The sequence below is a fragment of the Argentina silus genome, assembly GCF_951799395.1.
Source record: "Argentina silus genome assembly, chromosome: 11".
In the NCBI taxonomy this organism is placed as follows: Eukaryota; Metazoa; Chordata; class Actinopteri; order Argentiniformes; family Argentinidae; genus Argentina; species Argentina silus.
Window position 1 is genome coordinate 8610337 of NC_139665.1, and position 22500 is coordinate 8632836.

A 22500-nucleotide genomic window follows, 5' to 3' on the forward strand; every position below is an offset into this window, starting at 1 on the left:
AAAACTCTCTCTCTGTTCCTCTCTCTCTCTGTATTGTAGATGATATAAAACTCTCTCTCTGTGTTACAGATGTGATCTACGTATCGGCAGCTGGCAGCATGCTGTGTCAGATCGTCAACTCTCTCCTGCTGCTGCCCGTCTCTGTGGCCAGACCCCTCCTGGGCTACCTTCTGGACCTGCTGCCCCCCCTGGACCGCCTCAACAGGCTGCTCCCCGCAGCCTCCCCCCTGGAGGACCAGGAGCTGCAGTGGCCTCTGCATGGTCAGGACCCCCCCACACTAACCATAACCCTCACATACCTCCAGAAATCCATCCATCCCTCTATTCTTCTCTTGATAGTTTCTTGATCCTTCCTCCATTTTCCTGAATAGTTTCTTTATACTCATCCATTTTTTAAAATAGTTTCTTGATACTCATCCATTTTCTTGATTTAGTTTTTTCAAACTCCCTTTCTTTGATAGGATGACTTATCTAAACATAATTGGATACGTCAAAGCGAGCTGTCAATCAATGGACGATCCGAATGTGTCTAATAGGTTTCTTTTTTGTTATTGATTTCCAGAGTTCCATGTTTATTTGTCATCTTACCCTCTCTCTTATTGTCTTCTCTCCCCCCCCCCCCCCCCCCCCCTCCAGGCACGCCAGACTTTGTGGACCCAGCGGGTCAGCCCCTGGCCCAGCCGGCCCAGTCCTGGGTGTGGCTGGTGGACCTGGAGCGGACGGCGGCCCTGCTGGTGGGCCGCTGCCTGGGGGGCATGCTGCAGGGGGCGCCCACCTCCCTGGAGGAGCAGGACACGGGCTATTGGCTCAAAACGCCGCTGTTCAGCAACGGCCTGGAGATGGACATCCCTCAGCTAGGTAGGAGGGGTGTGCGTGTGAGTGTGCGTGTGTCTGCCTGCCTCTGTGTGTGTGTGTGTGTGTGTGTGTGTGTGTGTGTGTGTGGGAGGCTGTGTTCCTTAGCTGGGGAGGCTGGCGGAGGTAGACATCGGAGGACGAGCTCGCTCGTTGTAGTTCATGGAACAAATTCAGGAATGGTATCAAACGTGTGTGTGTGTGTGTGTGTGTGTGTGTGTAAACACTTGAACCCGTCTTCCGATATTATATACCTCCACCAGCCAGTTCAGCTGAGTTGAGAATTGAATGATATCCCACATGGCTAACTGTTCTGTAGAGACCGTGATGAGAAACAGATACTCTATGGATTGCAGATCACTGCAGTGTGTACGTTTCGTCGTATGGCCTTGCATTGATTTGCTGATGGACATCAGTGAAGTGTAGAGACTCTGCTAGAGGTCTACACTGAGAGCGTTATTGTCATTACTGTCAAGAACAATCTGACAGAATGTATTGTACATTGGAATGTATTACCTTTTTCGTGGATCAGATGGCCTAGGTTTGTTTATAGGCTACATTATTTTGTTGACACTAGTGCGTGTCTGTGTGCGTGTCTGTGTGCGTGTCTGTGTGCGTGTGTGTGCGTGCGTGTGTGTGTGTGTGTGTCGTAGACAACTGTATCAGCTCTCTGCTGGAGGCGGCCCTGTCGGGGAACGAGGAGCAGAAGCCGTTCGACTGTCCCCTGAGGGCGGACATGGCCACCCTGGTAGACCTGGCCCTAGGCTCCACCAAGGAGCCCACCAACAGCCTCTGGGTCAACCTGCAGGACTATGCTGTCAGCAAAGGTGTGTGTGTGTGTGTGTGGGCGGGGGGGGGGGGGGGGGCAGAGAGAAGGGGACATCTATCACTGAACCACTGGGCACATAGATAGATCTGAGAGAGTTGGATACTGTACCTTTTCAGGAGGAGATATTTGCTCCTATATTGTATGGTGATACAATAATAATGTGTGTCTGTCTGTCTGTCTGTGTCTCTTTGCATGTGTCTGTGTCTGTGTGTACACGTGTGTGTGTGTGTGTGTGTGTGTGTGTGTGTGTGTGTTTTTCTCTATTTCTCTCCAGACTGGGACAACGCGTCCCTCAGTAATGAGTCTCTGTTGGACACGGTCTCCAGGTTCGTCCTGGCTGCTCTGCTCAAACACACAGGACTCCTGGGCCAGGCGTGCGGAGAGGGCAGGTACGCTAACGTCTCTCCCTACTTCTACACTACAGCGTTCTCCCCAAACAATGTCAAATGGGAACATTTCGACGCCACTATGTAAACATTACAAGGCAAATTCAACTATATATTTAGTAATGATAGAGTAACTATCTTTGATCGCCAACAACATCGCTGTTAAAAACGCAAGTGAAAGCGTAAACACAAGTTGGGTTTTGATAATGCAATCCAGCGCCACACTGTTAAAAAAATCCTGGGGAGAACCCTGCACTAGTTACATTCTTCTTCTTCTTCTTCTTCTTCTTCTTCTTCTTCTTCTTCTTCTTCTTCTTCTTCTTCTTCTTCTTCTTCTTCTTCTTCTTAATTATTAGCAAGGAAAGGCCAACATATGGTTTTAGCCGTCTACTTGTCTTGTATCCTAATCATGCGCTGGTAGCTACTAATCATGCAAGAGTAATCATGTAAGGAAGACTGTATGGTTTACGGTTCATTTTGTGTATCCATTTCGACTCAAATGTGAACCCCAATATGATTATGATATTGTCAGATGTTCATTGGTATCCTTGGTGATTATTGGTCTTTCTGGACATCATCAGAGAGCCAGTCAGGTGTCATGACCAGAGTGTGTCTCTGTGTTTGTCCAATCAGGTACCAGCCCTGTAAGACCCTGGCGGAGGTGTACCGCAGCGTGTACAAGGTCCGCAACCGCCTGCTGGCCTGCAAGAACATGGAACTGATCCAGACCCGCTCGTCCTCCAGGGAGAGGAGGGTAAGTCCCCCCTCATCCTTACCTCAGGTTTATCATCCTGTTTTTAAATACTCATCCTTTCCTCCTCAATTCCTTAACTCATTGAGTGCCGAGGCTGAATAAAGTCACCCAAATGGTCAACATTCGAGTGCCAAGGCTGGCTTTAATCACCAAAAATGCCTAAATGATTATGCTTTATTTTGTAGCCAATCAACGTATTGTTGCTAGGTAAATGCTGCATAAAACACCTGGCACTCTAGGTGGTGAGTGTTCCGGAATTATTTGGCTTTTAGTGAGTTAAAGAAATCACCACTGATCAGACTCATCAAGGTCGGAAATTGACCAGAGAGAATCTCATTGGGATCCCCCGCTCGCTTCCTACTCAACACGCATTGGAGGAGAAGATCTAGATCCCTCCCCTTAGAGATTCTCCTCCAATGCATTTTAGAGAAGAAGCGAGTGGAGGACGGAGGAGAGGACGAGTGAGGAATCGGGTATTTCCTACCATTGAGAAAGGGCCAATCATGTGCTTGTGTTGTTGATGGTGGGGGGACGCCTGATCAGATTTCAGACAATCAGGACTCTCTGGAGATGGACCCCCAGGAACACTCGTTCACACGCACCATCGATGAGGAGGCGGAGCTAGAGGAGAGGGCGGACCGTGAGAGGGAGGAGGGGCATCAGGAACAGGACGAGGAAGAGGAGGAGAGGGAACACGAAGTCATGACCGCTGGGAGTGAGTAACACCCCACGTCCCCCCCGCTCCCTGTCCCCCACCTCTGTCATCAACAGATGGAGAGACAGCTCAGCTTACCCAAAAGCTTCTTCATTTGTCCCTTGTAGGGGAACCCTTTTTGGCGCCATGTAGAACCCTTTTCACAGAGAGTTCTAAGTAGGAACCCAAAAGGGTTCTACAGGGCACCAAAATGGGTTCTTCAAAGGGTTTCCCTACAGGGACAAATGAAGAAGCCTTTTGGAAAGTGTGTACCGTAGCTCTGAACTGACCTAGCTTGGTCATACATGTTCCTCTGTTTCTGCACACTGCTGCCTCCTTGGCTTTTTGAATGCCTTGCATGAGCTCACTCAGTGTTTCCCCAACCATTGAATAAAACCTTTTGGCTTTCATAGAACTCCATAGTTGGTAATGGCCGCCCTGGATGTGGATGTTGGGCCTCTGCACCCCTGCCTAAAGAATAACCTGAGGGAAACACTGCATGCACTGTGACTTTGCTGTCCCCCCCCGCCCCCTCGCCTCCCTCATAGGGAAGCCCCCCCCCCCCCCCCCATGTAGGGTCCCCCCCCCCATATATAGGAACCCCCTCCCCCCTCCAGTGTGGTGCAGCAGCTTCCTCTAACCTGACGTTCCCCTGCCTGTGTCTGCTTTGTGTCGCACGGCGCAGAAATCTTTCAATGTTTCCTCTCAGCGCGGGAGGCGGCCAGGAGCAGAGAGAGGGAGCGGACCAGCAGCAGCACCACCGCTGGCCTGGGCCTGGCCCCCGGACCCCGAGGAGGCGGTGGAGGAGGAGGAGGTGGAGGAGGAGGAGAGGAGGAGGCCGTCCCGTCCCAGGAGGAGTGTAGGGACAGCGTGGGGCTGCCGGAGGGCCAGGATCTGTACACTGCGGCCTGTAACTCTGTGATCCACCGCTGTGCCCTGTTGGTGCTGGGGGTCAGCCCTGTCCTGGGGGAGCAGGGGGAGCAGGGTCAGGAGGACGGGACCACCCTGTCGGCCAGTGCGGGGGTCCAGGACGGAGGCGGCTTCATGACCAGGTGAGAACACAGGGGATAGGCTCGGGGAGGGTCTAGGTTACAGCTGGTGGTCGATATATACAACACTGTAGCATACTTACCCTGTACCCCAAACCAACCCCTAGTCCCTAACCCTCTATACACTGTACATCTGAGATGATTGGATACATTGTTAGGGTGGGAATAGGGGGACAGATTCCACCTGGCCATTCAGATTGAGCTTCTAGCATATGGCTTCCTCCTATCTCATCCTCTCAGACCTCCACAATTGCAATAGCTCAACGAACAGTATTCCTCTGAATCATGTTGTTCTCACGCCTCCTTTGGAGTGTCTGGAGAATTTTTAGATTAGCCGTTCTGGCTTGGGTTGAACTGGACGGAGCGATGGGAGAATGCGCTCGCAATTTCATTGGATGTGACATTCCAAGAACCCTCCCCTCGACATGCCCGTAGAATGGTTGCTTGTTGTTTTGTGCATTGTCTTTTTTCCAACTGGGTGGACGATTTTACAGAGAGTTGTTGCCTATGCTAGCTTGCAACATTGAAGAAAACTAAAGAACACCCGAAGGGAAAACTGAATTTTGTCTTTAGGCGTCACTCATTTCAAACAGGGTTTCTACCCCTTTAAGGCTACTTTCTGCAAAGGATTTCCCCGGGCGTTCCGAACTAGGAAAGCCTGGTCTCAACGTACAGTATGCCACAGAGAGAGGCACAGTTCAACGCGCCTCTCTCTGCTCCGCTAGCTGCTAGCTACCTCCACTCTCCTCTCACTCGGCTCTCAGAAACACACATTATTCGTTATTCTGGAGAGCCGGACCAGTGGCCTGAAGTGAAGAGTGTTCCTGAATACATAGTTGTTTGAATAACAAGAATCAGTGCTTATAGCCACAGGGACAAACTGGAGAGATTCTTTTTTTTTTATCTGATGTTTTTCCCCCATGCCAAGAATGTGATGCATGCAGGAACACGTCGTGACCCAGTTCTTCCCATTTCAACATGTTTTTATCGGAGCAGTGACCCATTTCCATGCCTTACAGCGCCGTCCATGTGGAAATAATACCAGAAAGTTTTTTCTTTTTTTTCTTTTTAAGCTGTCTTTCCTCCAGGTTTTTTATGGTGTCTGTTTTAGTGCTTAGAATGCCCTTCTCCCTCGTTTATCTTCAGCATGACACCAGACTTGACCCCTACAGCCACTGATATGAGCCACTAGACTGTAGCATGACCCAGTTTTCTAGTTTCAGAGCAGTCAAGGCTGGTGGAGGTAGAAATCGGAGGACAGGCTCATTGTAATGCATGGAATGGTATCAAACCCAATCTCTACCTCCACCAGCCTCCCCTGTTTCAGACATTATCATAACAAGCAGCACTATGTGTGTTGGCCTTATCTCATTACAGGCAATATGCTAGTCCAGTCCTGATTCCCTAACTACTGTATGTTGGAATTGGAGTGTGGACCAGTTCCATGTCTTATTTGATCGCATTCTAGTTGGATATGTTAATTATTTAATATTGGCACCTTTTTTTTTTATTATTATTTTATGAACTAGAAAAGATACATGCTATGAAGAAAATTGACCTTGGCACAAAAATGAAAATGTGTGTCTGTGTCTGTCTGTATGTGTGTTTGTGTGTGCCTGTGTGTGTAGGAGTGAGAGTCTGAGTGCGGAGAGCCGTTCGGTCCAATCCAGCCCTAGCTACAGATTGATGAAGTCCAGGAGTGAGTCGGACCTCTCCCAGCCCGAGTCTGACGAGGAGGGTTATGCTCTGGTGAGTTCCACACACCAACCAACCAACCAACCAACAAATCAGTGTTGGGTTTCCTCAGGCTGTCTGTTTTACCATCTATTCTATTCTTCCCCTGGTCTCTCCATCCTGTATCGCCATAGACTGGCCTGCTCTTCCTCCTAGACTTTGATTGCTGCTTATATGATATGTTTTTTTTTGTTCTACACTTTAAGATTATTCTCGTGTCATAAAAAGTGCTTCATCAATGTAATAAATTATGATTATTAAAACATTGAAATTGTGTTCTTCTGGTCTCCTTCAGAGTGGAAGAAGAAACGTTGACCTGGACCTGGCCTTCTCCCATAAAAAGAGAGGTAAACAAGCCATTCAATCAAACCCACAATAACAATTTTGATATGCGGTTGGTCTAGTATAGGTACATGTGGTTAAAATGTGTTTTCTGTCTTCTTGGTTTTCTGTGTGGTAGTGTATTTGCTCCTCTTGGGCCAGTTGAGCCCTAGAAACAAGAGGAGCTCCAAGCAAGTAAACCACGGCATGTTTAATCCTCTTCTTTACTGCCAGCTCCGAGCACCATGACCGGAATGCCCCATTCATCCCCCCCCTCCCTCGACTACTGCCTAAAGGCCTGGCCCTAGGAGACTCTCAACCCCCACTAGTTTACTGCTCCTGAAAACAACACATTTTTGTTTAATTGTTGGGTAGACTTGTACTATTCACACAATCATTGCTAAATGCAGTAGCAAGATTTGCTTGCTATAGAGTATTTTATAAGTATTAACATTATTCATATTTAGTATTTCGGTTTTATTTGAATTATTGTCATAATTCAGAGGTCTCACATTTGGCGACCCCCCCCCCCCCCTCCCCCATTATTCCCCCTTTTTCAGTTTGGAATGTTTTGATCATTTTTGCACAGCGACGCTTTGAAACAATGAAAAACGTGTCGCTTCCGGTGGAGCGAGACCCAATTAGTGTGTGTGTGTGAGTGTATGAGTGTGTGAAGCGTACTGCTGCTTGACAGGGTGCGGGGATGGCCTAATAATAGCCACCCTTCGCCGAAGCTCAATGACTCATCCATCCAGAGAGGCCGAGCCCTACAGACACCTGTAGATCGCTGGCTGCTCTTCCACCGTACCAGTCCCATATCTGCCCACCATCTCAGTTTCCCTCCAGCATCCCGTGGGTCTCCGAGGGAGAAAGACACACATTAAAAGATGCAGTGTCATATCATGGCTTATTATGAAGGCTCATAGCATGGTGTGTCAGAGCCAGCCCTGGAATGAGAGCATATACAGTATGAATGGCATTTATAGATCTCTATTTATGTATTTATTTATATCCTTGACTACGTTGAATGGAGATTACAATAACACCATACCCACCACCACCACCACCAGAGAGAGCCTGTAGGTTGTGTGTCTGAAGTGCTCTCTGCCCCCCCACCCCTTCAGGCCCCCTCCACAGCTCTCCCGACTCCCTGGCCGACTCGTGGTTCCGCGCCAAGCACAGCCGGGACCGCCTGTACGGCTCAGCCCACTCGTACGAGGAGTCGGACCTGGACCTGAGCCGCTCGCTGGGCGTGCATGCGCTCATCGATAACATTGTCAGCTTCACCAGCGGAGACGTGGGCAACGCGCCCGCCTTCAAGGAGCCGGAGGAGAGCATGTCCACCAGCCCCCAGGGCACCGTGCTGGCCATGGAGCAGCAGCAGAGCAGGGCCGAGGTAGGGGACGGAGGGGCTCTGCTGGGCTGCCTGGGCCTGGGCCTGGGCCTGGGCCTGGGCCTGGGCCTGGCTGAGGGCTGAAATCAGACAAATATAAAAGTATTATTCTTTTCAATTCTGTTTTCTCTTGGGTAGATCGTTTACCTGTGATCGGATTCTTTTTATTGTGATATGTAACTCAATAACTGTGTGTGTGTCTGTGTGTTTATCTTGTGTGTCTCTGTGTCTGCCTCTCTGTGTCCCCCCATGTGTGTCCCTCCCAACCTCCCTCCGTCTATCCGTGTGTGTGTCTAACCAGCTGCGTCTGGAGGCCCTGCACCAGATCGTGGTGCTGATCTCCGGCATGGAGGAGAAGAGTAGCCAGGCTGCAGGTTTGGGCCGCCCCAGCGGGGTGTTCCAGCCCTTCTCCTCCTCCTCCCAGGCCCCAGGCTCCGGGCGGCCCAGCCCCAGCACCGCCTTCCAGTCCTCCTCCCTCCTCACCTCCGTCAGGCTGCAGTTCCTGGCCGGCTGCTTCGGCCTGGGCACCGTGGGCACCGGGGGGCTGAAGGGAGAGAGTGTCCAGCTACATCATTATCAGGTTAGTGGATTGAATTGATCAGATGAGGCTGGTGGAGGTAGAAATCGGAGGACGGGCTCATTGTAACGCATTGAACGGAATGAGGAACAGGTATCAAACAGGGCGTTATTCTACGACGGGCTTCTTGTACAATGAGCCCGTCCCCGTCCTCCGATTTCTACCTCCACCAGCCTCCCCTGGTGTTGACACAGTGCTTTTTCCAGTGCTGTGGTTCATTCAAGACTACTAACTGTCCTCTCACGCTGTTGTGTTGTCGACGCAGGACGGCGTGAAGGCGGCCAAACGGAGTCTTCAGATGGACATCCAGACGGCCGTTCACAAGATCTACCAACAGCTGTCTGTCACCCTGGAGAGAGCCCTGCAGGCCAACAAACACCATATAGGTCTGTCTTATATGATATATTTCTCAATGAATTACTCATTCTGTCTTCTTCCCCCACTCTTTGGAGCACTCTCCCAAACTACTTCAAAGAGCCCAGCATGCTCTCCTCCTTCAAACGATCCCTCAAAACCCATCTTTTTAAACTTAGTAAATCTTTAACTATGTTTATTGTTGTTTTTACTGACTGTGCTATTGTTTGACTTTTTATTTATCGATCTATTCTTGTTCTCTCCATGGAATGTAGTGTCTTTGAGTCTGAGAAAAGCGCTATACAAAATACATGCATTGTTATTATTTTATTCGATCCTCTCTTAAAAAAAACTCACTCACACTTGATATTTCTCCTCTCTTGTTCTGTCTTCCAGAGGCTCAACAGCGCCTCCTCCTGGTGACGGTGTTCGCCCTGAGCGTCCGCTACCAGCCGGTGGACGTGTCCTTGGCCATCTCGTCGGGCCTGCTGAACGTGCTATCTCAGCTGTGCGGGACAGAGACCATGCTGGGTCAGCCCCTCCAGCTGCTGCAGAAGCCCGGCATCTCCCAGCTCTCCACCGCCCTGAAGGTGGCCTCCACACGCCTGCTGCAGATACTGGCCATCAGCACCGGGTAAGAGACAATGATAAACGTGTGTGTGTGTGTGTGTGTGTGTGTGTGTGTGTTTTGTGTGTCTAACACCCAGGTCTCTCCAGGCATCATTAATCCCCTGTCACCTAGCGGTATGCTAACTACCACTCACCCTCAAGGTGGCCTTCGCACACCCGCTTATAGAGTCGATAGCCTTTTCTCAATGGTCACGAACACGACTACTGAAATCATATCAGAGCAGGAGATCTAGGTTCCTCCCCTTCGATGTTCTCCTCCGATGCTTTTAGAGGACAAAGTGAATGGAGAACGGAGGACGTGAGGAGTCATGTTCCTGACAACACACACACACACACATCCACCCCCCCACCCCCTATCCCCCTATGACCTGTGTGTCCTTGTGTTGTGTGTTTGTTCCAGGACGTATGCGGATAAGCTGAGTCCCAAGGTGGTCCAGTCTCTGCTGGACCTGCTGTGTAGCCAGCTGAAGAACCTGCTCTCCCAGGCCGGGGGAAGTCTGCTCAACACCGGGAAGGATGAAGAGGAGGAGGAGGAGGAGGACAAGAAGTCTGAGGACGGGGCGGAGGCAGAGAAGAAGGACTTCAGAGGTAGACATGGAGTTTTGGTGTCTGATTTTTAGTGTGAGATGGATGGATGGATGGATGGATAGATAGATAGATAGATGGATGGATGTATGGGTCATAATGGACGTGAAACTGAACATGTGACATGAGTTCTGATCAGTGGAGGCTGGCGGAGGTATAAATTGGAGGAGGGCTCATTGTAATGCACGGAACGGAATGAGGAACGGTATCAAACACGAATGGAATGAGGAACGGTTCCTCATTCCGTTCCGTGCGTTACAATGAGCCCGTCCTCCGATGTCTACCTCCACCAGCTTCCCCCGGTTCTGATTGGATGAGTCTACGTGGTGTTTGAGGTGGTTTCATTGGTCCGTCCCCAGCGTTGGTGCGTAAGCAGCACACCGCGGAGCTGCACCTGGGGGACTTCCTGGTGTTCCTCAGACGGGTGGTCTCCTCTAAGGCCATCCAGGCCAAGATGGCCTCTCCCAAATGGACCGAGGTGCTGCTCAACATCGCCGCACAGAAATGCTGCTCAGGTACAACTACAACAATGACAACTCATCTCATGTCTATCTGAACGTTTCAGAACACATTGTGAGATAGTATACAGTAGGACTTAGTAGTATAGATTTGAGTGCAAGAATTGACTTCTGATCAGGTCAATAGATCAAAGAAATGTATTTGTATGGCGCTTTTTACGAAGACAATTGTCCCCAAGTGTTTTACAACGAGAACAATATGAAACAATAGATACAATTAATACCATACAAACTATATGAACTACCACCGAACCATAGACCACCAAAAAGCAGGTCAGTAGTAAGGGAAATACCAAATATTTATATATAAATATTTCTACAGCGGTGCCAAATAGAAGTATGCCATTATACAACAAGGCCTATATTTTGTCACAACTGCCCTCCATTCAATAAGCTGTCTTGTTCCACGTGTTTAAACCTGAGTTGTGTTGTGTTTTCCTCAGGGGTCCCCCTGGTGGGCAACTTGAGAACTCGTCTTCTGGCGCTCCATGTGTTGGAGGCCGTCCTGCCGGCCTGCGAGGCCAGCGTAGAGGACGATCAGATGACTCAGGTAGGCAACAGTCCAGAGGACAGGTATGCAAGAGTCCAGAGGAGGATGGTGGAGGTAGAAATCGGAGGCCGGGCCTCATTGTAATGCATGGAATGGAATGAAGGAGTGTTATCAAACACTGAGGAACACCATTCCTTTCCATGCATTACAATGAGCCCGTCCTCCGATTTCTACCTCCACCAGCCTCCCCTGCAACAGTCAGATAGATCTGTGACCCAGACCTGGGTCATTATACATTAACTTATTTAAGGAGACTCAGATTTATTCCATTGTACGAGTCAAAATTAAATTGAGCACAGCTCAAGTATTTTATCGTTTTTAAGATTGAAGTATTTGACTCAGATCTAAAGTAAAGTATGTATGGCTTTGCCAGTATCTGACTGACTGATTGGCTGACTTGCTGTGTGTGTTTGTCTGTAGGTGGTGGAGCGTCTGTTCTCCCTGTTGTCTGACTGCATGTGGGAGGCTCCCATCGCCCAGGCCAAGCACACCATCCAGATCAAAGAGAAGGAGCAAGAGCTAAAACTACAGGTAGAGTACAGACCAGGGGAGGCGTAGACATCGGAGGACGGGCTCATCGTAATGCACAGAACAGAATGAGGAATGGAAGAAATCACCCCCGTTTTGATACCGTTCCTCATTCCGTTCCACGCATTCCAATGAGCATGTCCACCTCCGCCAGCTTCCCCTGGGTATAGACCCATCCCCATCTCCCATCACAAACTCACTAACCTCCGTCACGGATCACGGTGGTATTTTCTCTCTCTCGTACCTGTCCGTTTGATTGACGTCTGGTCCGGTTCCCACAGGGGGAGGTGGAGGAGGAGGATGAGAACCTGCCCATCCAGGAGGTGTCGTTCGACCCAGAGAAGGCCCAGTGTTGTGTGGTGGAGAACGGCCAGGGCCTGACCCACGGCAGCGGGGGAAAGGGCTATGGCCTGGCCTCCACAGGCATCTCCTCCGGCTGCTACCAGTGGAAGGTACTAGACACACCAACACTGTTACACCTCAGACTCAAGGCCCGGGCCCCCATACACACCCATCCAATCCCACCATACTTAGGATGCCAAAGACGAGGACGATGGAATTCTTATAGAGATGTAATATTTAGAGGATTCAACAACCACAAGTGCCTATCCGTAACCAACCCCTCAGCAATGTTAAATACTTTTAAGTACTGTATAAAAATAAGCACTCTCAAGCTCTGTATGTACAATATGTAGAACTATTCTTTGTTACCAAGGCCACAGCAGCTCCCAACACTGAGAGAATGTGCTCTGCGTTGCCAATACCTTGTGAAGTGCGTCATGTGCCAACATCAATCTGAACGTTGATCGTTCTGTCTAGGCCAGGGCCCTGTTAGAAAGGCGTACACTATGGTTTTTGATTTTGGATTCCGTTTTGGATTCCATTTTGGACCGATCTTGTTGTGTTGAACCTTGCGTTTCATTTCACAATGTGTTCCACTCTGCTTACACTATGCCCAGTCACCTCAGATCTGAAGAGAGTGAATGAGGGCATATGGGGAAGAGGTCCCAACTGGAATGAAATGCAGCCCTGGCCCTTTCTCAATTGTTAGAAACTCAATTCCTCACATCCTTTCATCCGTCCTCTCCACTCGCTTACACCTCCGAGCACATCAGAGGAGGAAGATCTAGGTTCCTCTCCCTCAGATATTCTCCTCCTGTGCTTTTTCGAGAACGGAAGCAAGTAGAGGAAAGGACGCGATGAATCAGGTTTCTAACAATTGAGAAAGGGCCCCTGTCCCAGAGCTGAGGAGGGGCAGGCAGCAGCCATCTGTTTCAGTAGACTAGCCACTGCCAGACACAACATGGAGCTTCCAATGTCCTACAGCCAGCTCTGAGGCCCTCAGCCAATCAGCCGTCTATTAGCCACCTCCCATGGCTCCTACTGCATCTGAGAGCCAATGACACCTGTTACTGTAGCTGGGCATATGGGTCGTTCAAGACTTGTCAGAAAACTTGGAAATACAAGCTCCGTTTTTTGAGCGGCCCTCCAACTCGTAATTACAAGTGGGAAACTCTGGGAGCTCCGAGTTTCCAACCTGTAGTTCCCTGACATCATGTCAGCAAGTAACCATGAGCATGGCAGGATTTGCAGAAGCTAAGTAAAGTGGAAATATGACAACAATGTGTTTCTAAGTTGTTGAATACACCCTGCAGTTTGTTTTCATGAGATGAGATGAGTTGTGGAGAGTTGTAGACTTGCAAAATTGAAAGTTATCCCCGCCCAATGTTAGCCATCCCCTGTGGGCGTTCACGTTGTTTTGAGTTTTTGACCTCAAATCACTTGAATGTTCTGAAACTTGGAACACCGTTGAACTCCGTTTGTTGATCTCCCCGAACAACCTCCATTTTAGTTTTCTCCTTCGTCTTCTCCCTCCTCAGTTCTACATCGTGAAGGAGAACCGCGGGAATGAGGGCACGTGTGTGGGCGTGTCCCGGTGGCCCGTGCACGACTTCAACCACCGCACCACATCGGACATGTGGCTGTATCGGGCCTACAGCGGCAACCTCTACCACAATGGAGAGCAGACCCTCACCCTCAGCAGCTTCACCCAGGGAGACTACATCACCTGCGTCCTCGACATGGAGGCCAGGACCATCTCCTTCGGCAAGAACGGAGAGGTGAGGGGGTAGGGAGGGAGAGGAGGTACAAATCGGCTGGCGGAGGTACAAATCGGGAATACGGGGGCTTGTTGTAATGAACGGAACAGAACAAGGTTTCTTAAAAACCGCTCCTTATTCCATTGGTATCAAACTCGATACCGTTCCTGATTCCGTTCCACGCATTACGATGCGCCCCGTCCTCCGATTTCTACCTCCGCCAGCCTCCCCTGCTGCAGCGACTGTAGTGTAGTAACCATATTTTGTTGATATATGATTATACATTAGAGAGAGTCATTTACCACCCCTTTAATCTCCCCTGAAACCTCATGTCAGCCAACAGCTGCCCGCAGCTGGGATTAGCATCAGAAGCCAAGCCATTAAAGTCTGCAGGCAGACAGGTGTTGTCTGGAGGATCACAGTCAATCACAGAGGGAGAGCTACGCGATATCAATAGCTCTCTCTCTCTCTCTCTCTCTCTCTCTCTCTCTCCTCAGCCGTGCTCACCTGCAGGCAGGCTTGTCAAATCAGCAGGGGGTTAATGATGCCAGGAGAGACCTGGGTGTTAGATAGACACACACACACATATACATAGACAGAGAGACACACACACACACACACACACACACACAGACTACTGTGATCAGGAGGGTGTTTTGATGGGTGTACTGAAGCCTGTGATTGCTCGCTCTCTCCACAGGAGCCCAAGTTAGCATTTGAGGATGTGGACGCTACAGAGCTGTACCCCTGCGTCATGTTCTACAGCAGCAACCCCGGGGAGAAGGTAAACCAAGACACCTCACGGATTTAATAGCGTCAAAAAGTGATAAAGACTTAACATATAAGTAACTGAGTGTATTATTCTAGGCTGTTACCATCCTTCCCCCCTATCCTGTTCACTGTCGTTTTGTTTTGCTCTGTGTTTTCATGTCGGTGTCAGGGGAGGCCGGTGGAGGTAGAAATCGGTTGTAGGCTGATACCAAGAATCCTCTTTCCACTTTTATTGTTCAATTCCTTCCTTTCCCCTCGTCTCACACAACCTATGTTCAGTTGTACGTAGTGGGATTCTGCCACCCTGTGGTCGATTGTGGAATAGAATGTAATGACCTCAACATGGGATATCTTTATGAAGACCAGTTTCTCTCGTGATACATCTGAGTTCCCAGTTTCCTCTCGATATGTTGGATATAGTCAGGGGAGGCTGGTGGAGGTAGAAATTGGAGGACGGCTCATTGTAATACATGTAATACAACGGAATGAGGAATGGTGTCAAACACAACGTGTTCCAGATACAGATCCATCCCTGTATACCTCCATCTCTCCCTCCTCCCTCCCCCTCTCCAGGTGAAGATCTGTGACATGCAGATGCGGGGCACCCCCAGGGACCTCCTCCCAGGTGACCCCATCTGCAGCCCCGTGGCCACGGTCCTGGCCGAGGCCACCACCCAGCTGATCCGCATCCTCCACCGCTCGGACCCCTGGACACACACCATCAACAAGACCATGATGGAGCGCCTGCACAAGATCAAACCCTGCTTCCGAGACACCGGAGGGGGCGCTGCTACCTCTGGAGGGGGCCAGAGGTGGGTTGATTAGTGGGTGGGTGGGTGGGTGGATGGATAGATGGTTGGTTGGGTTGGTTGTGTGGTTGGTGGGTTGGATGGTTTGTTGGTTGGATGGATGCTTGGTTAAATGCATGATGGTTGGATGGCTGGATGGATATCACCCATGTCCAAGGTTTTTTAATGCAGTGTTCCCAGTACAGAATCCATTATTTGTTTGTGAACAAATAATTAGGTTAGTGTGGGGTACAGGGGAGGCTGGCGGAGGAAGAGATCTGAGGCAGGCTCATTGTAATGCATAGAACGGAATGACAAATATTATTTGTTTGATACCATTCCTCATTTCATTCCATGCATTACAATGACCCGGTCCTCTGATTTCTACCTCCACCGGCCTCCACTGGTAGGGTCCTACAGCCATACCGTTGCTGCTGTCAGACAAATGTACTGTCCAACACAACACGCACAGTGTGAAGTGACACATCAAAATCAAACAACCCAACACCTCTGTGTTCCAAGGTTAAAGAAGAGCCGCTCGGTTCAGAGCCGCGAAGAGCATGACCACGCCCAGAGGGAAATTACCCATGATCCTCAGCAGCAACAGCAGCAGCAGCGGGTGGGAGGTGAGGAGGAGCGCGGTCGCCACAGCAGACAGCACGGGGGTCTCGGCGAGCTGTCGGACCACCACCTGAGGACCCTGTGTACGGAGGTGTGGCCCGTTCTGGCCGTGATCGGGGGGGCCGACGGGGGGCTGCGCGTGGGGGGGCGGTGCATCCACAAGCAGACGGGCAGGCACGCCACCCTGCTGGGCGTGGTCAAGGAGGGAAGCACCTCGGCCAAGGTGCAGTGGGACGAAGCAGAGATCACCATCAGGTACTGGGGAGGGAGGGAGGGAGGGGTGGGGGTGATGTGGATTAAGATGAGTTTGTTGTATCTTGTGTTTGATTTTAGTATGCAACAAGGGAGGCTGGCGGAGGTAGAAATCGGAGGACGGGCTCATTTGTCACGAATGAAATGAGGAATGGTATCAAACACCGCGTGAGGCCGTCCTCCGATTTCTACCTCCTCCAGCCTCCACTGGTATGTAAGTATGTGGGCTCTCATATACTGTGTACGCTGTTCATTTGGCCTGGAACTGTTCTTGATTTTGCTGATCACTGAACATCAGTTTGATATGATGTTTTGATATGGCTGTGTCTACATGTTTCCCAGGGGAGGCTGGTGGAGGTAGACATCGGAGGACGGGGCTCATTGTGATGCATGGAACGGCATTGATCCCGTTCCTGATTCCTTTCCATGCATTACAATGAGCCCCGTCCTGATTTCTACCTCCGCCCAGCCTCCACCGATGCTTCTGTATAACTCTGCTCTAGCCTTTTCTCAACACTTCTCCCTAAACTGCTCTTCACTACCCTCTCTCTATCCTCCCATTCACAGTTTATTCATTCACCCCTTCTTTGCGTGGAAAACTTGCATGAGTCTTGACTCTTTCCACCAGACCTCCAATCATCCACCATCAACCATTCACCTCTCACGTCTTTTCTCAGTTACTCCATGGCTGCATCTCAGGGGGGAGGCTGGTGGATGAGCCCGTCCTCCGATTTCTACCTCCTCCAGCCTCCACCGCTGTATCTTCAAAACGTGTAAACAGGCAGTCCTCTCCTGGTCTCCTCTCCTTCATCGGCACTGATGTGAAACAACTGGACAAGGGGGAAACGAGTTCCCACAAGGCGGGCGGCCATGTTGTTTAGCCCTATCCACATCACTGTTGTTGAAGGAAGAGGAGGCGATAGGAGGACGGCCCTTTAGGCTATTCGCTGGTACAGTGATGACATCACCGTCATAGACAAGAATACCGTGACAAACAGAAATATCTTGGAGACAAAAACAAAGCAAGCTTGTCCATAGGAGACTCGTAAATATAGCTCCTTTCGAGATGTTTTGAGCGAATATGAATATTTAATGTTTGACATTGGAGACATTTGTTGTGGTACAAGGAAACATGGCTAACGTGACCGGTCGCTGAAAACCATTTTTTTGGGGGGGAAAATAAAGTCTTCTAACCTGCGCAGTTTTTCCACATCATCTCCGTTTCTGGGATGGGGAAAGTGACTTTGATGATGGTGGGATTTTTTGGGGGGGAAGTTTGGCAGCCAAATACCTGCATCATCATGTCAGTGTTACAGAGCTGTGCACTTGTTTGGGTGCCTGCCAGTGACGTTCCACTTTACCAGCGTATTGAGATACACCCCATGCCCCCCGACCCCCCACCCCTCCATGCATGCCTCTTCTCCTCCTCTCCTCCTATCTTTTTCCCTCACTCTGTGTTTTTCCTGTCTTTCTTTCTTTCTTTCTTTCTTCGCTCCTCTACCTCTTTTATTAAAGCTTCCCAACCTTCTGGTCGCCTAGTGACACTCCGCTGTACAACCTGGAGCCATGCGAGCCGCTGCCCTTCGACGTGTCGCGTTTCCGCGGCCTCACCGCCTCGCTGCTCCTCGACCTCACCTACCTCACCTCCATCCACGAGGACGCCGCCAAGCTGGGCGCCCGGCGCCACGAGAAGAAGCATCGCTCCGGCGGCGGCAGTGGCGGTGGCGGGGGGGGCGGGGCTCACGACCCGGCGGCTCACGACGACGCCGTCGTCAACAAGGCCGAGGCGGAGGGTCACAACAGGGCCGAGGCTAAAGACGCGGCGGCGACTGTCGCGGCGGCGACTGTCGCGCCGGCAGTGGCGACCTCTGACCTGCGGGTGTCCCACAGCCTGGAGGAGGTGAAGGCCCACGCGGCGCCCAGCTCCAAGTCGGAGAGCGAGATCTGCTTGTATGCCCTGGACCCCCAGCAGCTGCAGACTGGAGGAGGGGGAAGCCTGGGGGGGTCCGACACCCTCCCCCCAGCCCCTCAGACCCCCCTGGAGTGCAGCAACCGGAGGCGGGGCCACGAGGCCCACCACGGCAGCCGCAGCCACGAACCCTTCCCTTCCTCGGCGGTGGCGTCGGCAGCCAGCCAATCAGAGATCCACGCGGTGCAGCTGTCCTACCTCTACCTGGGCGCCATGAAGACCCTCAGCGCCCTACTGAGCTGCAGCAAGTACACAGAGCTGCTGCTCATCCCCAAGGTCAGGACCACATCCACCACATCACTCTGGCTTGTTGACTTGTTGACTTGTTGACTTTGTTACTTGTTGACTTAGTTACTTGTTTATTTTTGACACTGTGAAATAATCAAAAGTACCATGAGAAACACAACACACGTTATGTGCCGGTCAGGATTAAGAAACTCTTCGTAGGTTTAGGAATAAGGAGTCCTCACCGTAATCTACCTACAGCGCCCTGCGGAAGTCATGGGACAGCAAAGCATTTTCTTCTTGTTGCGGCTCTACACTCCAACAGTTTGGATTTGAAATCAAACCATTACCATGAGGTTAAAGTAGAGTTCCTCAGCTTTTGTTGGAGGGTGTTTGTGTACATGTTGGTTTCACCGTTTAGAAACACAACATTTTCTAACATCAACTTTTGTATATTGAGTATCGAGCCAAAATAATTAAAAAAAAAATGATGTCACTGTCCCATTACTTTCGCAGGGCGTTGTACTGTACGTTAGGTTTTTTTCCCGCTCAATAACCCGATCCGTCCCACCTCAAGGTGCTCCCGGAGACGGCGGCCAGCGGCCACAACGCCGACCTGAACGCCAGCTCCGGCGGCGGCGGAGCCAGCTCTCCCGTGTGCCAGGAGGAGGTGGACATGAGGGCGGCACTGCAGTTCCTGATGCGTCACATGGTGAAGCGGGCGGTGATGCGCTCGCCCATCAAGCGGGCGCTGGGATTGGCTGACCTGGAGCGGGCCCAGGCCATGATCTACAAACTGGTGGTCAACGGCCTATTGGACGACCACGGCGGGGGAGGGGGCAAAGCCAAGATGGGTGAGGCCCACGGTCTGACCAGGGGGAGGCTGGTGGAGGTAGACATTGAAGGACGGGCCTCATTGTAATGAAGAACGGTATCAAACCCGCATTTTTATAATATACGCCATTGAGCTGACGCTTTTATCCAAAGCGACTTGAGTGCCTACTGCAGTGAGTGACGGGAAACAAAGTTACAACCTAAGCGTTGTTAGCGCCATGCTCTACCCACTGAGGACCACAATGTTTGACGCCATCCTCCATTCCGTTCCAAGCATGACAATGAGGCCCGTCCTCCGATGTCTACCTCCGCCAGCCTCTCCTGAATCAAACATAATCACGTGCCTAGTCTTCTCAGAAGAGGCTACGGCTGTAGTAGGAGTTTGTTTGTGATTGAGACATATTTCTAGAATACAAACGAATAAACTACAAGGTAGCTACTAGCAAGGTAACAAAATGAAAATATATTTGAGCGATGTATTTTGAAGTGGGATATTGCTTCGAAATGATCTTTATGGAGTGGATGAACGTCAGTGTGTACTCCATTGGTTTCGAACATTAGTCTTTGTGTCTCTTTGTACTGACTGACTGTGTGATTGTAATTGTTATTCATATTATTATGAAATTCATATAAATATCTCAGACAGGGGAGGTCCTACTGAGACCAATGTCTCTTTCTCAGAGCAGCCCTGCTTTACAAACATGAAACAGATCGGAAAAGTACATTCAAATCACAAACGTAAGACAATTCATTCATTCCATATCAATATCTGGTTGTGTGTGTCTAGGCGCGAGAGCTGACCCAGAGTGTGAGGAGGGGCTGGAGGGGGACCAGCAGGCCCAGACCCCCGTCACCACCAGCCCCTCGGCCTCCAGCACCACCTCCTTCATGAGCTCCTCCCTGGAGGACACCACCACCGCCACCACGCCCGTCACCGACACAGAGACTGTCCCCGCCTCCGAGTCCCCCGGCGTCATGCCCCTCAGCCTGCTCAGGTACACACACGTGCGCACACACACGGGTGGACAGACAGACAGACACATACATACATACATGCATACATACATACATGCATACATACATACAAACACACACACAGACAGACACGTGTGCACATACATAAACACACACACACTCACGCGCACACACACACACACACACACACACACATATACCAGACACGCACATACCAGCCACGCACATACCAGACACATACCACACACACACGCACAAGACCCGAGTGGAAAAGAAAAGGACTGTTATACACACATCTTTAGGGGTTGTGTATTCATGGTTGAACATGTGCGACCCGTGCTTCTCTCTGGACAGGCAAATGTTCTCCAGCTACCCCACCACCACTCTGCTGCCCACCCGCCGCGCCCAGACCCCCCCGGTCTCCTCCCTCCCCACCTCCCCCTCAGAAGAGGTGGGCCGCAGACAGAGCCTGACCTCCCCAGACTCCCAGCCCTCCAGGCCCGCCAACCGAACAGGAACCTGTACGTACCCCCCCCCCACACACACACACACACACACACACACAACGTATGTCACATTTGACATAAGATATGATGTATCCCACTTATCATTGCCCTATAATGAGCCTTATATTGTTGTAGTCTGTGTGAGATGTGTCCTGTTGTGCTGTGTTGGAAGCCAATAAGAATTTCAGGGGGGGGTTTACGTGAAAAATGAACAACAATAAATGTAAACAAACAAATAAATAAATAAATGCTTTTCAAATGTTACTTTCCTTCTGGTCCTGAGGATAATGCATTCGGCTGCGTGCAGTGATCAGGAGAGGTCTGGTGTGTGATGTGTGTAATGTGTGTGTTGTTGCGTCTGCCATGTGGTCCCCAGCCCTGTCTGACCCCAGCAGCAGGCTGTCCACGTCCCCTCCCCCCCCGGCCATCGCTGTCCCCCTGCTGGAGATGGGCTTCTCCCTCCGACAGATCACCAAGGCTCTGGAGGCCACAGGTTAGACTGACCACTACATACTACATCCTACACACTACACACTGCATACTACTACCTCCTCCTACACCCTACACACTACACACTACAACCTCCTACACACTACCTACTACAAACTACTACCTCCTCCTACACACTATTACCTCCTCCTACACACTACACACTACATACTATACACTACCTACTACACCCTACACACTACGCACTACTACCTCCTCCTACACACTACACCCTACACACTGCTGCAGACATTCTGGTCAGCCAGTCACTGTTGGGAGGCTGGTGGAGGCAGAAATTGGAGGACGGGTTCATTGTAAAACACGCGTTTGATACCGTTCCTCATTCCGTTCCATGCATGACAATGAGTCCCGTCCTCCGATTTCTACCTCCACCAGCCTCCCCTGTAGTTGACATATAGCCTATATCTCCAGTGGTAGCGATACACAAGGTCTGTCCATGATCTAACCGTGCCTCTCTGTGTGTGTGTGTGTGTGTGTGTGTGTGTGTGTCCCAGGTGCCCAGGGGGAGGCAGACGCCCAGAACATCACGGTGCTGGCCATGTGGATGATAGAACACCCCAGTATGGAGGAGGATGAGGACCACCACCCCGGAGGGGGAGGAGGAGGAGGCGGTGGAGGCCCAGACTCCTGCCCAGGGGCCACAGCCTCCGGAGGGGGGGGCAAGTCTCTGTGCTACCTCAACTCCCCCGGGGACATCCCCAACGCAGACGCTGTGGAGATGGAGGAAGGCTTCAGCGAGAGGTAGGGGAGGGTCCGTGTCCGGAATCATCACTGCCCCCTATGGGCCATGTACGGTACACTATTTCGGGATGTCGGTCACAATGCCACGAGTGTTCTTTGTAATATATGCCATTTAATATACGCCATTTAGCTGACACTTTTATCCAAAGCGACTTACATTGCAGTGAGTGCATACATTTCAGTATATATGGTCCCAGCGGGAATCAAACCCACAACCTAAGCGTTGTTAGCGGCGCCATGCTCTACCAACTGAGCCACAGACCTCTTTGTCTGATGTTTTTCCCAAACAAATATGGCGGCCGCGTTGTGTTGAAAAAGCAGAATGTACTGGACACTTATCAGGAAATAAATCGACGTGTTTTCTAAATGCTATAAAACAGGGAATGAGCGTACGACTTTAATAGATATGTTTTAGTTTGCTCCTATATTCCTGAATAGGAGGTTATTTATGAAAA

The 22500-nt window shown here is 50.6% G+C and overlaps 1 protein-coding gene across 4 annotated transcripts in view; it reads left to right on the plus strand.

The window, feature by feature from the left end:
* herc1 (HECT and RLD domain containing E3 ubiquitin protein ligase family member 1) overlaps positions 1–22500 on the plus strand; it is a 68581-nt gene that overhangs the window by 16783 nt on the left and 29298 nt on the right. For 3 of the 4 annotated variants that reach the window (XM_083680270.1, XM_083680273.1, XM_083680271.1), the window contains exons 19-46: positions 70–261; positions 637–858; positions 1506–1679; positions 1956–2070; positions 2701–2821; positions 3365–3536; positions 4201–4567; positions 6193–6313; positions 6594–6645; positions 7744–8015; positions 8314–8592; positions 8855–8975; positions 9340–9577; positions 9974–10161; positions 10518–10673; positions 11120–11226; positions 11647–11757; positions 12036–12206; positions 13635–13874; positions 14554–14637; positions 15198–15436; positions 15935–16288; positions 17825–18530; positions 19057–19333; positions 20101–20308; positions 20643–20809; positions 21171–21287; positions 21799–22045. In XM_083680270.1, the coding sequence (XP_083536396.1) occupies positions 70–261; positions 637–858; positions 1506–1679; positions 1956–2070; positions 2701–2821; positions 3365–3536; positions 4201–4567; positions 6193–6313; positions 6594–6645; positions 7744–8015; positions 8314–8592; positions 8855–8975; positions 9340–9577; positions 9974–10161; positions 10518–10673; positions 11120–11226; positions 11647–11757; positions 12036–12206; positions 13635–13874; positions 14554–14637; positions 15198–15436; positions 15935–16288; positions 17825–18530; positions 19057–19333; positions 20101–20308; positions 20643–20809; positions 21171–21287; positions 21799–22045 (5818 nt within the window). The remainder of the gene's footprint in view (positions 1–69; positions 262–636; positions 859–1505; positions 1680–1955; positions 2071–2700; positions 2822–3364; positions 3537–4200; positions 4568–6192; positions 6314–6593; positions 6646–7743; positions 8016–8313; positions 8593–8854; positions 8976–9339; positions 9578–9973; positions 10162–10517; positions 10674–11119; positions 11227–11646; positions 11758–12035; positions 12207–13634; positions 13875–14553; positions 14638–15197; positions 15437–15934; positions 16289–17824; positions 18531–19056; positions 19334–20100; positions 20309–20642; positions 20810–21170; positions 21288–21798; positions 22046–22500) is intronic. The other variant, XM_083680272.1, reaches the window with a different exon arrangement.